Raw genomic sequence first — 17,725 nt, forward strand, 5'->3', positions numbered from 1 at the left:
GGTTAGGGAGGGTGGCCCCTGCTCCCGATAGGTTAAAGTTATTTAAAAAAAGGACCCTGCAGTGCTGGTTGCCATTCACGTAAGTGAAGGGAGCTGGCATCGCGGGCAGACAGGGAGTCGGCGGCACACAGCGAGGTGTGAGTCCAACAGGTAAGTAAGTGGGCGAGAGGAGAGTGGGTTGTCAGAAATGTCAGTGGGAGAAATAAACAAAAGTCCATTTTTTTCAAATAACTTTCTGTGTTTTTTTCCGCTGACATTTCGCCTTTGATTAATTCATGGACAACCCTCTATTATATTACAAATGTCCATAACCCACATACAACCAAGCGTTGAATGTAGGCATACACATCCATCAGCTAAAAATAGATACAGGTGTCCTGAGACACAGACAAAAGGCAGGTAGGCACATCCCATGGCTTTTGTAGCTTTATTGGAACATGTCACTTATATTTCTAGTCTTGCCACTACATGGAAACAGTTACAGATGGTAGGTTATGAATACATATCAATGGAAAGCAGAATTAGCCAATAATGTTTGTATGGATTTCAAATGGACAGTCTAAAAATGTGACTGCCCTTTCTGCACGTATGTCTTTGAACTCTGAGGCTTCGAGTCCCATTAAGGGTTTGGCACATGTTCTCTGTTATCGCGTGCAACGAGCAAAGGGTAACAAGAAAAGTCCAACTGATTCAGTCATCAGGCTCTTCAGTTATTCCCCATTTCAGAGTTCAATAAGACTCCATTGGGTACGTCCAGATTTACTGCATGTGTTAATACTGTATGTGGTAGGAGGAATTTATTTTGGAAACAAAGGTCATCACTTAGCAGAGTGGTCAAATACGTAGTATTTACAAAATGATGCATGTTTTACCTCTATCGAGAAACACATAAAGCGGTCCAAAGTGTCTTTGGGATTAGTGGTAGTGCCAGAGTGTCTTTCGAAGAACATACCTAGTTGAAGAGAAAAAGAAAGCGGTGCAAGACATGATAACTCAGGGAGATGCATTATAACTCTTTTTTTTCTTTCTTTTAGAAATGGCTGAACACCACGACGCCCAACTTATCCTGAGGATAGCACGAGACCTAGTCTACAAAGTGCAGACCCTGATTGAAAACAAATGAAAGAAGGAAGACTCTGACGTTTTGTAAAAAGGGCGTTTTGGTTTTTGTGGCACTGAAACTGTGCCTATTTTGCACTGCAACTTCAAATGGATGTTTTGAGGACATTTTCAGTGTAATGTAGAACATTTTTCAGGATTTCTAATGGACTTGTAAGGAAAGAAAGAAAATTTTTGAGCCTCGACAGAGGTTATGATTTTGGACTCTTTGCTACGTTTTCTTTGCCTATCACAGCATATTTTCGTTCGGCTATTTGTATCTTCAGCATTGTACAGGTCTCTGTACATGTGTGAGAGATGGGAAATGATTGTTTATATGAAGTGCCATATTTCATCAGTTACTACCAATACTATGGAAATTATCTCAAATTTAGCAAAACATTGGGGCAGAGTTGCTGGTGCTCAGGTGTGAATTATTGTGCACCTCCCTCCTACTGCAACTCCATGTAAAGAGCTAAAAGAAAAGACAACTGGGCCTCATTACAGGTCGGATGGTATCCCTCCGTTAAATCCGGTGGCATACCACGAAACGGATTTACCGTGCCCGGCACTTGATCTGCCGTAACCAGCAGATTACAAGTGCCGGCAAGGGGGGTTAATCCCCATTCCATTCCATGGAGTCCCATAGGACTCCAAAGCGGGATTGCCAGTATTACCGGCACTGGTAATACTGGTGCCGGTAATACTGGCAGTTTTTTTGCCGGTGGCGTGCCTGACTTAGCCAAGAGCTGGAGGTAAATCAGGCACCCCACTGCTAAACTCGTAGTTTGTCGCACGTTATTTGCATACAGGCAAACACGTAATGAGGCCCAAATGTTTGCTAAATTGTAGGCTTCAGAATAAGAGGATGTGTGAAATGTGATGAGTGGGAGGCTGAGAATGTTAGGAAGAACGGGACTGGGATGCAGAGAGGGTTGTGAGATGGGTTCATTCATTGAGGATGCTTAAGTTTAGGAATATAGTGAATGGGAGGAAGGGAAAGGTTAGGAAATCTGTGGATGAGATGAATGTTAATAGAACGGCGAATGGGAGATAGGGAACGTTAGTAGGTAGGCTAATGGAAGAGTATGAAGGTTAATATATGAGTGAATAGGAGGAAGGGAAGGTTGAGCGGTTAGTGATAGAGAGAATGGGAAGGCTTGGCATCAGGTCAATGGGAGACTGATGATAAGGAGGGAGGCTGGTGACTGGTAGGTTGAGCAGGTTGGCAGATGTGTAAATGAGACAAGGTCTCATTACGAGGACAGCGGTAACCCGCCATGCTACCAGTGGGTTGCCGCCATCTTCTTAACACCAAATCCACCGCCTGATATACCGGTGGCACCGGGACATTACAAGTCCCTGCAGCCCGGGATATCAGGCGGTAGATTCAGGAAGTCCCCATTCCCATGGAGTCCGATAGGGTTCCCGGAAGCACCGGCCACGTTGTTAAAGGTGTCAGTGCTTCCGTGACAACTCTGCTTTCCGGGGCCGTTGCACCCAGTAGGTCAGACCTGCCAGGTGCAACGGCCCCAGAAGGCAAAGTTGTAGTGTGGCGGTTCAGAAAGGGTGCTGGTACAGTGCGACTGGCACCCTTAATTCCAGACCGCCACACTTGTAATAAGGCCCAATGACAAAGGTTAGTAACGAAGCAATTAATAGAAGGTTGGGAGGGGGGGTGAATGATCAGCTGAGAAGGTGATCATATGGGTGAACAAGAAGTTGGGAAAGGTTAGAAAGTCAGGTAATGGAAGGCTGGGAATGTTAGGCGTTTGGTTATTCAGAGGATGGGAAGGTTAAAAAGCAGCTGGATTGAAGGCTGAGAGATGGGTGAATGGCAGGCGATGAAGGTTAGGAAGCATTAATGGGGCCTTGACATATGGGTGGATAGGTGGATGGGAAAGAATGGGAGGTTGTAATGGCTAGAAAGCAGGTCAATGAGAGATGGGGAAAACTTATGGATAAAGGAAGGATAGCTTAAGAAACAGGTTAATGGGTAGCTAAGAAAGGTGGCATTGAACAGGATGCTAGGAAGCCTCTCAGGAACCAGGAATCAATGGAACCACTGCACTTTCTGAATTAAATGTCTGCTTTTTGCACGGGCTGCAATATGTAATCTCCTTCACCAATGTGTGATGAGGATGGAACCTTATTAAAGGGCATGGAATAGAGAATGATTATTTATGATTTATTTTCTTTAACTGAAACTAGCAGCTCTCACGGTTTATCCCATTTTCTTTTGGAAAGAAAATCTTTGAAATAAATGGTGTTGTGGTCGCAGATAAGGAGTATACCACCAGTAGCAGTAGAAAGGCAATCAAGCTCAGGAGGCACCAGCAAGTAGAGACCACCATCACTACCCCTCTTTCCATCAATCTAAATATACTTCTAAATATGAATGTAACTCCTCAATGTGATCAGTGCAATGTGGACAGCCGCAAGACTACAGAAGTTCCTCAGTTCAGCCCTATCCCTAGAGCTTTATAGCATCATTTTCAAATTGAAAACTTAAGTGCGGTAGTGATGCAAGGCAAGGCCCAAGATGATAATGTGTGCTAAATAAAATGTGAACCACCTCTAATGTTATGCACCCATGATCATTCCAATTATACGTAGGACAGTTGATGGACAATCTTTAAAGATGGATTTGCAAAACCAGCAACAAACAGTATTTAAGTGTCTGTATTGCCTGTTGCATACCCATTTTAATCAATTGTCATGAATGTAATTGTACGCAATACACTGTTTTAGATTATTTCAGAAAGGTGATTATTAGGTCAAATCTGGAAGAGACTTAGGTCACCTAGCAGCACTGAAATCAACACCATTCGGTCTATTATGTATGAATGAGACACTTATAAAATCAATTCCATGGACTGACAGAACAAAGATGTTTTAATTGTGTGGCTATCTGATGTAGGAGCCGGTTCCTTATTGGACAAGGCATTGAACAGATACAACAAAGTATTAGCTTTCCATTCATTTGAATGTATAGATTTGGGATGTTGTCATTTTTTTAATTCATGAACTGGTAATCATTTTCAAATAGTTTCCCCCGCAATGACGAAAGAATGAATCACTGAACTGTACAAGCCACCGCCATTAGACGGGCACTTTTCTTTCCAATTGTGTATTTCCAGGCATGAGTATGCAAGCAACTGCTATTGTGAAGCTGCTAGGAAAAAAGTGTAAGAAAACACTAAAGAATAAAAACAATGGCTCTCATTACGAGTCCAGCCGTAACCCTGCCAGTGCTTCCGGTGGGTTGCCGCCGGACTCTTAACACTTTTCCGGCACCTAGCATCCGATGCCACTGGGACATTACAAGTCCAGGCGGATAAGGAAGTCAGGCCCACAGACTTGTAGTGTGGCGGTCCGGAAAGGGTGCCGGTACAGTCCAACCGACACCCTTATTTCCGGACCACCACACTTGTAATGAGGCCCAAATATCTGAAACGCAATTGTAAATGAGTGTGAAAGAATAAGGACAGCCAGCAAACATGGGCGCAAAACAAAGTAGCATTAATCAACGCTTTGTGGAGGCGGACTTAGCCGGTAGTAGCCTTTTGACCCAGCTCAGTGGGGCCCTCATCAAGGGTTTAGGGCCATTACTGGCGTAGTCTGCCCCAACCTCCCAAGTAGTGTTGATTAATGCTGGTCGCACCCTGAGACACCATCCGGGCTGTGTGCTGATATATATTCTTTATTAAGGGAATTGGGTCTGTGCCGACAGATGAAGCCCGATTCCCCTAAAAAAAAAAAATTACTATGTAATATATAAAAGAGCAGCAGTCCCTTTTCTATGTTGATGATGGCCTTCAGGGAAAAACAGCGGGTAAGTAGGTTAGCAGCTAGAGAGGTGGGATAGGTAATCGAGGTGAGTTTGGGCAAAGATGGGAAAGCAGGGCAGGCAACGGGAAATAGATTACAGCAGGGTCACAGGGGCACCGGAGGCTGGAAAGGACCTCAGGCTTATACCGTAGGTGAAAGCCTGTGTGCCTAACCTCCTGATTGGCTGGTCACACTCCTCTGGGTTCTAAATGTTTATGCATCACCCCGGAAATATCAATATAACTACCTTCCAAAGAGTATGCTGATGATGACAAGATGATTAGTCAAATTATACATAGGGGCCCATGTGGGCTCTAATTATATGTAGAATATAAATCTGTTCTTTGGTGTAATAATTATCCCTAAAGTCAGTGCTCCATGGGGTGATTTTGGGGGCCTGTTTGTCAAACCATGTTGTAGCAGAAATACATCTGGCAGCAACTATTGCCAGATACACATGTCAAAGCTATGGTTTTACTGGTCATCTATATTGTGACACAGACATAGGTGCTGATTGAATGAAAAATGAATTTCCAAAACATAATCAGTGCAGACCACATAGCACAGCAATCTTTGAACCAAATCTGTGTTCTGCTCTCCATAACGGGGGGATTTTGAAATCTCTCTCTTTCCCCACTTAGACAATTTCCTCTAAGTGTAGTAAACATGGCGTATAGTTTGTATTTTTCTTTTTTGCATACACTTGTCTGCACTGTGCATTAGTTTTACAGCGTTTATGAGATATTCTTCATGAGAATGTTTGCTGTAATTGTTTTGTCCAACATTTAGCTTTTCTGCGTAGACAGCATTTTACAAAGTCAGTACCTCGTTCTAAAATACAGATATGACAGATATGATGATACAGGCCGTTTTCAAAGGTTTGACTAAGTGGGGATGTGGTGCTTTAAAGTTCCTATTGGCCATTTGTTTTTGAAGATATTTTAAAAATAGGTTGTTCTCGATGTTCATATGTTCCCATCAGCTGCTGGATTTACATGATCCCCTCATCTTCGTGTAGGTCTCTTAAGATTTGGGGGCAGTTTTCTACCCACACAAAAAAAGATCTCTAAGAGTCTAGGATTCTGCTGTAACAGAGACTGGTGCAAGTATTTTGGAATCTGGACATCTGTTGAGACAACCTAGCAGATCCTGATATAGGTTTGTAGTGTCTTAAATCTAACATGTGTATAGAATTTGGACTACCAATATTTAAGAAGTAATTTAGCTATTTCTGTTGAAACCAATGATACATCTACCCAAAGTGATGGATGAGTTTTCTCATTTAGCAGTTTTAACTATCTTTTAAGAAAGGCTACTGAATATTATAGACTGGAATTTAGCCAGCCGATCTACCTCACCTGGAATGAGTGGTATTTGCAGATGTCTAAGGTGGTGTTTGTCAAGTTTAGTCTCTAAAAGAATTCAAGAGGCATGTAAAACAAACATGCTCCGAATAGTCTGAACAGCGAAAGGGTCCTGGGAAAAGCTACCATTTTTCAGACATTTCTTTAGCCATCCAGGGACAAAGGATGATTGATCCGTTTTCAAAATGTGATTGTATTTTTCTTGAAGAGGACTTGGTAATTTATTTTAAGTAACATGTAGAGATATATTAATGAGTATATCTTTGGATCGCTCTCGACAGAAATTCAGTGTTAAATTCTGACAGACCTATTTCAATAATAGCTGTTTTATTTAGAATAGATTTATAGCTACATCTATTTCCAATTTCATCAGCAATCTTCCTAGTAGCTGGCAAAGCTCCTCCGATGCATGCATAATTATAATCACATAATCTGCATTCAACAGGAGCTTAATTTTAGTATCTTTCGCTCTACTTGGAAACATAAAAAAAACTCTCAGATATTCACTTAACAAAAGTTCCCATATACAGTAAAAATGTGCTATCTGTCATTACTGAGAATCCAATGATGCTGGATAACTGAATGTTGGTTATGTGGTTTGCAGACATCCAGAAAATTGAGCAAAAAGGCTGGTTAACAAAACTTCCTGGCCTTTTGCTCTCTACCGTCTGAACACTCGGGTTTTACCAACATTGGAAATGTCCTTACCCAGCAGTTTCTTAACCAGAACTAGTCTACTACCAGAAATTGGAGATGCCATTTAATAGAACTTTGCAGTTAATCAGGTGCAGGATAATATAGCTTATATAGTCTATCTGAAATTGTAAATGGAGAGTGAATGCACCTTTTCTCGTGCCATGACTGAAAGGAAATGAGTCTAATCTCTCCACAATGCACAGAATCTTGAGTGTGGAAGGACGTATAATCCTTGAGATATACTTTGCCCCTATCCCAATTTAACACAAACATAGTCAATATGAATTCCCAGGAAACCCTATCAAATGCTTTTTCAATATCAAGCAAAATAATAATAATAGCTAGGCCTCTTTTCTCTATTTCAGCCTCGCCGAGAAGGCATGTGATTGTTTTGGTTTGCTTTACAGTGCTTCCTTCAGGGATGTAGAAACTATCTGACTTGAGAAAGTCTATTTGCTGAGATTTTAGAGTATATTTTTGTATCTGTATTTAAGAGTGATCCGTGGCATCATATTTGGTGCATCTATTTATTTAAAGTTATTCTGGCCTCCTTCTGAAATGGAGCCGCTGAAGCAGTAGGCATAACATATGTGCACAGTATTAAAAAGAAGAAACAATCTGAGAGTTGTTTGTATAATGTTCAGCATGCAGTCCACCCGGTCCAGCAGCTTTATTTGCTTTAGCTGGACACCTTTCTCAACTCTCCTTAGTGTCTTCCTCTTCTACTGTTTTCTCTTTTTATTTGTTAAGTCACCTATCAGTTATTATATAGATACTCTTCCATGAGCGCATGGTCCTTTTGGCCCTCCTATTGGTATAGTGATGAATAAACATTTCTTAACGAAATAATTATGAGTGATTGCTTCTTGCCTATGGTCCTGCCATCCTCTTTAACAGAAAAGCAGCTGTTTGTAATTTCCTCATCTTCTATTTGTATCACTAGCATCTTGCCCCGTTTATTACCTTGTTTGTATGCATGAGTTTTGTGTGTGATGTTTTTTCTAAATGTTTCTGGCAACACACCTGCTTTATATTGTGCTTGTTCTTTAATATGTTTATTGAGAACTCTTTTTTGCATTAGCGTGTTTGCCTACTGGCATGGGCATGTAAGATTTCCATATTTTAAATGTTCTCAATTGCAGTGCAGGTTGCCTTTTTTATGGCAATGACCTCGCTAGTGATAATGCCTCTTATATGTGCTTTGATTGCATCCTAGACAATGGTAGTCATGGCTAAGTCCTTATTTGAAAGGAAATAGTCATGAGACCTCTCCTTCATTTGCCTCAGAATCGTGTGTCTGGTGACAGGGTATGATTCAATGTCCATCTTCTTTCTATCCTTTTAACTACCAGGTTTGAAACAGAAATAATCACTGGTGCGTGATTGCTGCGAGCCTATTGGTGCAAATAATGCCTGTGTGCCATTCAATTGGGTAGATGTTGCCCAATTCAGCTCTGTCATTGAGTACTCCTTGCATAGGTGCAGATAAAAGGTCTATTCATGTTCACGTGAATGATCAACTCTCCAAACGTCTTTGAAGTCAAGATTGATGGGCAACCATTACAGTATTACACATTTTATTTTTCCCTGATCTTTTGTCTTTGATAAGAATCATTGCAATGTTAAAATCCCATGCCATGACTAAGAGTGATGGCCAATCAAACAATTCATTTAACACAACTTCATAGATTTTAGAGCATCCTCATTTGAGCTATAACTTATAGATGCAGTCATGTGCTCCAGTTGTATGAGGTGAGGGCTTTCTTTCTTTATTTTCTATTTATTTATTAACATTTATAAAGAGCGCAGCAGCTCGCAGGCATCGTTAACCTATCGTCCCTCCTAATCAGGTTGATTACTGTTTTCCCTATTTTGGAGTTCAACCCAAAATTGAAGTGCCCAGAGTTGGAGCCATAGTGAAGAAGCAGCCCACGAGTGGCATATTTGTACAGCCTTTTCCTATCTTTTCAGGTCATGTTTTTTTCCTGGTGTAGCATCGCTTGGTATATCAATTGCATGTTTTGGAACTGTTCAGGTCGCTGATGTTCCACATGGCCACATTCCCTTTATCCACTGTGTCATCAGGTGGCTGATAAAAGGGCAGAGGTAGCACTACACAAGACTAGTGGCAGACTTGAGTCGTTCTAGGATAATAAAGTTACAACAAGACGTTATTTTAAGGTTTGGTTTTGCTTTGTTAGGAATGAAAGTGTTGCCTTTGATCGAGACTTCACTGGTTTTTGTTCTGTCTCTCTGACTTGGACTTAAATGTTTAAGGATTTGCCATTTCTGAAAACAGTCTGCCGCCAGTAAGATAGCTATGAAAGTTAAGCACTCGCTGATGAGATCTGTGTATGATAGTCAGTTTGCATATTTGAATCCTGACAAGGAGAACTCAGCCTTTCTTCTTTCCGAGGTTGGTAAATGGATATCAACTTTAGATGGGAAACAATAAATGTGTATAAAAATTGTCTACGCACAGCACTTTGGCAAATGCGCTACATATATACATTTTTATTGTTACTCTAATGCACTGGATTTCTCAAATATTTCTTCCTCAAAAGCTTGGGGAGTATCGGACCCATGCCTCCATCAGGTGATTCATTCATCAAGTCTCACTGTGAATCCAGGACTCTGTATTCCAAAATGCAGCATTTCACAAAGTGCCGTCTTTCCAGTTCACTCAGGGAATCAGGACTTTGCATCCAGTATGCTATATTTCCCACAGAGTTTTCCTTTCTCAGAGCAATCTGTGCTTTTGGACTTGGGAGTCCAGTTTACAGCCTGACACATATTCCTGTTTTTCTCAATTTGCTCTGGGAATCAGGACGCAGCGCCCCTGCATGTTGGCAGTGTTTCGCACCATGCTTTCTTTTTCAGTTTGCTTTTAGGAATTTTACATAGTAGTCTAATTTTTAGAATTTCAGACTATACTTCAATGAGACTCCAAATACCCAGCATGCAAAGCTTCACACAGTGTTTCCTTTCTAAATCCACTCTGGGAATTAGGACTCAGTGTTCCACCATGCAGTGTCTCCCACAGTATTGTCTTTCCCAGTTCATGTCTCTTCCCGGATGTTCAGGCCTCTTGCTCCCGGTTTCCGATGTGCAGCGTTATTCCTTGGATTCTTAAAGAATGGCCTTTCTGTATCCATTCACTTCTGGACACTAGCTTGTTTCAACGATTCACAGGTCTTGTCTTGCTCGGTTTTCTCTTCAAAGGTACTCCAGCCTTCCCAGTTCAGAGCCAGAGATCCAGATGGACCCCTGGACTCCGGCGTCATATGTTTTTATTGTTTTGTCTCTCTCTGTTTTTTTCTCTTCCAGGGAACTCTGGGCTTCCCACTCTAGGAGCCACTTTCTAGCTTTACTCGCTTTCTATCGCACTTCCGGTCGCTTGCCTTGTCCTTCTCCACTGCAGGCTTCACTGCATTTGGATTACGATCAGCTTCTTCTATCTCTTCCGGGCCCTCAAGTTAGAGTGTCCCTGCCTGGAATTATTTGCTTGTTAACATCAGTGTCTCCCTCAACCCCTTTCAAGCTATCAGCATCCTGGTCTCTACCTGTCTACCAGGTTTTCTTTGCTGGTCCTTTTCTAGGCTCGCCAGATATGCATCAGATATCCAGCCACCATTCTGGAGTTCTTCTCACTCCTGGATCTGGCGGGTTCTGCTTGCCGTAGAACAATGTTCTTCGACTCTCCCCGCTTTGTGCCAAAGGTGTGCCCCTCACAGGGGCCACTCTGTGGCCCTCACATCGAAGGAAGACAAAATGATCATCCTTTCCTTTTCTCCCTTTGGGAATGTTCAGGCAGCCGCAGTGTTGCAGCTTCAAGCAAATGGTCATAGTACAAAGAAACATATACATGTGGTCTTTTCATCTATCTTGTGAATGGTCATTCATCACAATACATTCCATTTTCATAATCCATTGTCAGGTGGCACCCTAGCCTCCACCAATCCAGTTCCTTATTTTCTAATTTTTTTGTCCCGTTTGCACTTTTCCAGTTGTTTTTAACATTCTCTATCCTTATTTGCAATTTGTTCCCTTGCTTTTTGCCTGATTTTGCTTATTTCTATCTGAAATGTGTTTGACCCTCCTCCAATCCTGATCGCCCAACTTTACCTTAAGTATTACCAACAAGACGATGTCCACCTCTTTCAGAGATGCTGGAATGGGCCCTTTGTTCTTTCCAATGCACCTTTGAGTCCAAAATGCCCAAGCAGTTTCGTAAACATGTGTTCTAAGCCCTGCAAGCCCACCAGTTAAACAAAAGGTCCTACAATTGATTGGATCAAACAAGAGCATGGTGTATTTCTAATCAGGGCAGTGCAAATAAGCTACAAACTAAAAGAAGCTAACTAGCAGTCCCAGGTCTTAGTATATACCACCCAGTCACTCATTTAGTAGGAATCAGGGGCTGGAACATGAAAAGTAACTAAACCATTGTATGAAGAGTCACTAACGGGTGACTGCTGATAGATACTGGGTATCTAGGATGACAACTCAGGCTATGGCGGAAGAGCTGTCAGTATTAAACTAAAGGCAGATCCATATCTTCTGGTGGAATTAACATCAGACTCATGTAATGTTACTGCCACTTGGTCCCACAAATTTACCAGGTTTACGAGTGCCAGTAAGGCCGTGTTAATCCCCATTTTTGAATTCCATAGGATTACTTGGGAACTTCATCAGACTGCCAGCCATGATGCAGTAAATCCAATTATTTTTTTAGGTAAAGTGGAAGATTTCATTACTTCACTTTATCTCCAATCACAGAATTCTGCCTGCTACAGAGCGCAGGCTTACGCATCTGTAGGAAACCAAAGTATTTGCTGTGTCCACCGTGTCTTACAGGCAAAACTTCCTTACCGTTTCCCCCACCCAATATCCCGGTATTCCTGGGATATTAAAGGTGGCAGAGATGGCGGTAAAGAACCATTCCATGGGGTCCCATAGGACTCCATGGATGGGATTTGCGGACTTACCGGCACCTGTAGTACCGGTGCTTCTGGCCTGGTAGGGGCCTGAACTACTGCCAGGACAGGCCTGCCAGTAGATCACTGCCCCCACAGCAAACTTGTGTTTCCCCCGGTTTGAAAAAAATGCCAGTGCCAGAATTACTGCCATTTTTTCCGGACCAGGGAACTCCTAATGAGCCCTTTTGTCACCATTTTAAAGTAACACTTCATAGTGCCTTAAAGCGTTGCAATAGGCCATGGGAGCTATGCCACAAAATGAATTCGCCAATCATGCAACCATCCATCATTTTCAAACTAATAACCCACAAATGCCGTTTGGAAAATGACCCCTTTTATAGCCCATTAGCATTTATAGGCCTTTCGGTCTAGAAAAATGGCATATAACATTGTGCATTCACAATGCATAGGCACCTAGAGTATCAGGGATTTTCCCTGGAATTCTTGCATGCAGTAATTACCATTAATGCATGCCAGAATTCTATGAATCTGGCTTATTATAAGAAATCTACTGGGATGCCAATAACAGAAGCAGATTTACAGTAATACTACATACAGTTCTGCTGTAAATCCATATGCATCATTTTGTTCTGAAAAATTGTTGACTCCATCTCCTTCCTCAATTTGATAATGGAAATGGGCTGCAGAGGATCCTGCAGCTACCGACCAATTATTCTAAACACACAGAAGGGGTTTAATTCTGATAATCTGTGCATTAGACTGGGAATTGGGTGACAAGGTGGGCATCAGATGTACCCACTTTTTCACCCTATGTGTTTGTCCCCATGTGTTTTATTTCTTTAAGTGCTTCTGTTTGCTACATAATAAAACCTTTTGAACTTCTGGGAGCTTTTTTGATTGAACGTAGAGGTGAAGATAACTGGACTAAAATATGAGGTGTTTTACCCCCTATAGGGAGGTATTTACTGCATAGGCGATAAAGCAGCAATCAGTACAAAAAGGCAGTCATTTCTATATACCGCCTCTTTTTGCCAATGCTGTCACACTCATAATGAGGGCTTTACTCTGAAGGCCAGGAAGGCTCTGCAGTCTAGGGCATGAGGCAGGCAGACTAAAGAGGGCGGCAATGCAAGTTTAATAGTATGAATACCATTTAAAAAGCTGAAAAGATACCTCAGTTAGTGGAGCTCTTGCTGCTCAGATATGTGTGTAACTTGCAGGTCACAGGTTTGCATGCTGGTAGGCATTAATAAGGCAATCACCCCCATGTCAGGGATGCAAACATGACCAGTAATGGCCCGCCAGCCCGGGCAGACCCGAGCAGACCCGAGCAAAACAAGGGCTAAGGGCCGTTACCGACCATGTCTGCCCCCCCACAAGGGGGTGATAGCCATTCGCACCTGGGGTTCATCCGGGGTGCAAATGGTTTCATTTTTTTTAACACGAGTTGGGTAGTGCAGATATTCTACTCGCCCAATCTAGCGTCTAAAAGAAAAAAAGATGGCCACTGCCATAGGAAAAGGGACAGGAGCGGACAGGAGGCACGCCAGACCGAAGCACAAAGCTCCGGTCCAGCAGGTAAGTGGGGAGGGAGGGCGTGGGGAAAGGGTACAGTTTGTTTTGGGGACTGGGGGTAAAGTAGGCACATGAGGAGGCAACAGGGAGAGGCTCACCGTTGCTTCTCCTCAATCAAGATGATACCACCAACAGACGGACCTCGGGTGGCTGTAAACAGCAGGTGGTGCACATTGTGTTCTCGCCCAATGTTCCAGCCACCTCATTGGCTGAGCAACCTGCCATGGTTGTCTCGGCTCTTTGAGATATTGCTGGATTACATTCCAGTTTTTAAAAATTATCTATTAACTGATGACAAAACGCACCTCCAACATATCCTGGGACTGGTTGAATTTTCTAATCTTAATCACATCCTAGAATATTTACGAAATGCTGGATGGCGGTTACGGAGCAATCAGGAATAAATACTATAAGAAACACAGTACTTTTTCGTACCAAATTTATCAGTGGCTATTAGGCATGCACCTGTAGTAAACGACAGTACCTGTTATGTGCACCAAGTCCCACATGACTACTTCAAATTATTTCATCATTGTTTCAAAAGTACACCTTCATAGTGCCTTGAAAATGTTAGGCGTGGGCGCCCTATATCACTCACTCATCATCCGTGCTTTCATTCATGGTTTCTAAAATAATCAGACACAAAATGATTTTTTCTCCATTACAAAAGACCTGCCCTTATAGTCCCTTGGACATACATGTTCATAGCTCTCAACGTTTTGTGGCCTCAGGGCGGGTGAAAACATCCGATTTTGTTTTTGGCGGGTGAAAGCCCACTGACTTACACGGGGGAATACGGAGCTTGGCAGGCGAGAGAGTTGCTTACAGGGAGTGTGACACCAACCAAAAGCGCGTGAGTTGAGATATGTTCATGTTTAGGCCTTTGGTGCTGGAAAAAGATTTTAACATTTTCAATATTTACTATATTGAAGGAGGCAGAGAAAGCTCTGCAATCTGTGGTTAATAGTGGGCGAGATACTAGGGTAGTGGCCCAAAAAAGGAGAAATGTATCTTTAAAGTACAGAAAGACATAAATCCAACATTTAGAGAAATTAAGACATCAAAATGGTTTGCTAAAACAGGACAATCAGACAAAAAAACAGAAAGATATTTACAACACACAGTGCCAAAAAAACATTTTTTGGGACAATCTCCAAATTATTTTTCTTGCGTAAACAGCATTAATGTGCTGTAGTTTTGGGGGGAGTAGACGCACTACTCCCCCCAAAACTACAGCACATTAATGCTGTTTACGCAAGAAAAATAATTTTGTGTACCCACCATTGTTCTATGTGTTTTCCACAAATGTTGACTTGAATATGTACACTGTAATATGTGAATTTCTTGGCAAATCCTAATAGGAGTCGGGTTTGTTGCACACACACAATTTGGAGATTGTCCCAAAAAATGTTTTTTTGGCACTGTGTGTTGTAAATATCTTTCTGTTTTTTTGTCTGATTGTTCTGTTTTAGCAAACCATTTTGATGTCTTAATTTCTCTAAATGTTGGATTTATGTCTTTTTGCACACAACTCTAATATAAAAAAAATGAGATTTATCTCTACAACATACTATTGAAGAGTGATTCCTTCCTTAGCAATGCAGAGTTTGATAATACATGTGGAGGTGTTGTTCTGAGCCTAACATCCATGGACCTATTCATTTGTATCTTTTGTTTTCCTAGTTAACCCTCCTGGGTAGAATAGGTTCCACACCAGGAGCCCTATTTTTTGATTCTTTAAAGTACAGCCAGAAGCTGCACTGAGAGAGTCCATCTAGGTAGGTGCAGCGGAAAAGACATGGAAAATAAGGCCCGCAACCTGTGCCCTTGGTTGTGCGATGCTAAAGACACGTCTTCGAATTTCCATCACAACAAGTGCGCAGTTAGATGAATCAGTAAGTCTCGGTGGCCACGCACGTCACCAGGTGTGTGTGGTGGGAGATTTGACTTGAGCAGAGCTTGAATGATAAACTGTCAGGGAAAAAAAGGTGGAACAGTGTCGGAAAGTCTGGCACTCATTACGAGTCTGCCGGTAACCCGACGGTGCTACCGCCTTACCGTTACTGCCTCCCGATAGATCAGTGTTACTCAGTGTTACCGGGATATCACAGGTGCCGGCAACGGCGGTTAGTTCACATAGGAATGGGTTTGCCTCTATCACCGGCACCGGTAATAACAGTGCCTGTGATAGGGGCAATTCTTTGCCGGTAGGGGCATGAACGCCCGGCAGGTTAGTCCTGCCGGTAGTTCACTGTCCCTACCGGCAAACTCAGAGTATGCCGGTCCGGGAACAATGCCGGATCCACTATTATCGGCCGTTTCAACCAGCATTTTTCACGGACTAACGTCATTACAAGCCTGCCGGTAACCCGCCAGACTCGCCTTACCGTTAATGGCACCCTTTATCCCGGTTTTACCGGGATATTATGGGTGCCGGCAACGTCAAATGCTTGAAGGACAATGTTATTGTAACACATTTTATTTAGATCCCAGAAGAGTGCAGATATCGTTTAAAAAAGAGCAAAGTTAAGGCAATGGAATTCGCAGCAAATGCTCAGTATAGATATGGGCTCACAAATAGGTCTGAGATTATCAAATTTAAAAGATGTTACATATAGTGTGTGTAGCTGAGAAACTGTTTTTACAGTTTCTTGGGGGCGTTTTTCTCCAGTGCTTGACAGACATAATTCTTCTTTCTTCAATGTACAGGCTTCAGTCTTATGGAAAACCCGGGAACTGTATTTTCCTGTTTGATATATTTTGTCCTAACCATGAGCTTATTTTCATGCGATTGTAGCTGTGTTTGTCTCATGCCTTCCAGTGTTTTTATATATATTGGTGAATATTACTTTCAAGCTGTACTAAGTGTCAACTTGTCTGCAATGGTTTGGCATGACCTTGAATTTTGTATGATATATCTCTATTTCTTCAAAATCAAATAAAAATAATTTGTTAACAAAATGGACACGGAAAGACGTTCTTGCGGAATGTAGTACTCAATGATAAACACCATTTGAAAAGAAGACTCGAGGACATTTCCCTAATTTTTATGTGCTAAGTAGTCTGCTACTTAGACAAATACTTCTCCATAGAAATGCACTTTATGACATGCTCTTTTGCTCAGTTTCCTAAAAAATCTTGTTCAAGCAATCGACAATGGGATTTCATATATATGGAATATATATGTAATGTAATGTAATCATCTTCTTGCAGTGAGCAATGTGATACTTGTTCACATATTTTACCGAGATAAGATGTGCCAGGGGGGCATTCACAGATAACCATGCCCACAGCCACGACCTGAAATAGTTTGTAAAAGGTCTGTCCATTTTCACACATCCCTATGGAAATACAATGTCACCTTTTGTTGGAGTTTTCTTGGAAAATACTTTTTGGACTGGGCGAGACACACCTGGATAAGATGGTGCAGTGTGGCAGTCTGCACCTATAAACAGGTAGATATTGTTGGTCCTACCGTATTTTCTTGTGTTAAAGGGCCTGCTACTTATTCAAATATTTCTCCATACAAATGGAAGGTATTTGATAATGTTTTACTCCATGCTCATTAAATGTCATTTTTGGCCAGGACAAATTCCGTTGGATATTATAAAATCTTGTGAAATAAACCAATATTCATGCCAAGATCTGTGGTCAAGGGTAATTTTACAGTTATAAACAGTATGCTCAATTTTTACATAGGATTTTTTTGTATACTTGTTTTCATTTTTTATAAGAAAATGATATTGAAAATTACCACATACTCTGTGGTGAGTTGGAAAGCAGGGGGCAAAAACTATGCCTGGCCATACAAGCCTGTGTGCTGAGAATTAAAATTGCCATGGCCTTTTCTGCCAGAGTGTTTTTCAAACATTGGTGCTGAATCAAAGCAGTCACACAGCAAATACTTTTAATGGACATAGAGAGACAGTGAAGAAACTGTCTATTGTAAATAGTTAACTACTACTAAAGAATAAACCAGTCAGACAAACATACTGTGTGCAGTTTGTATGATATACAACACAACTCCATCCCTGTTAGCTTGCTTGGACTCATACCCATACAATCCTATTCCTCCTTCGAATGCCTTATCTGGAGGCTTGGTGTCCCTCCTACCTTCTTGCTTATTATCACCACCATCTACAATCCCCCTGGCCCACTCCCCCTCTTCAACTCTGAATGGACTGATCGCACCACCTCTTTACAACCTCCTTTGGGATTTCA

General features: G+C 41.9%; 1 protein-coding gene across 4 annotated transcripts in view; it reads left to right on the top strand.

The window, feature by feature from the left end:
* The window catches only part of SGSM2 (small G protein signaling modulator 2), a 1,574,436-nt gene extending 1,557,971 nt beyond the window's left edge, over positions 1 to 16,465 (top strand). For all 4 annotated transcript variants that reach the window (XM_069614582.1, XM_069614584.1, XM_069614583.1 and 1 more), the window contains one exon: positions 1,035 to 16,465. In XM_069614582.1, coding sequence (XP_069470683.1) covers positions 1,035 to 1,123 — 89 coding nt within the window. In that variant the 3' untranslated portion in view covers positions 1,124 to 16,465. The remainder of the gene's footprint in view (positions 1 to 1,034) is intronic.
* Positions 16,466 to 17,725: the final 1,260 nt, after the last annotated feature.

The sequence above is a fragment of the Ambystoma mexicanum genome, chromosome 9 (genome assembly GCF_040938575.1).
Source record: "Ambystoma mexicanum isolate Mex_15411 chromosome 9, UKY_AmexF1_1, whole genome shotgun sequence".
Classification (NCBI taxonomy): Eukaryota; Metazoa; Chordata; class Amphibia; order Caudata; family Ambystomatidae; genus Ambystoma; species Ambystoma mexicanum.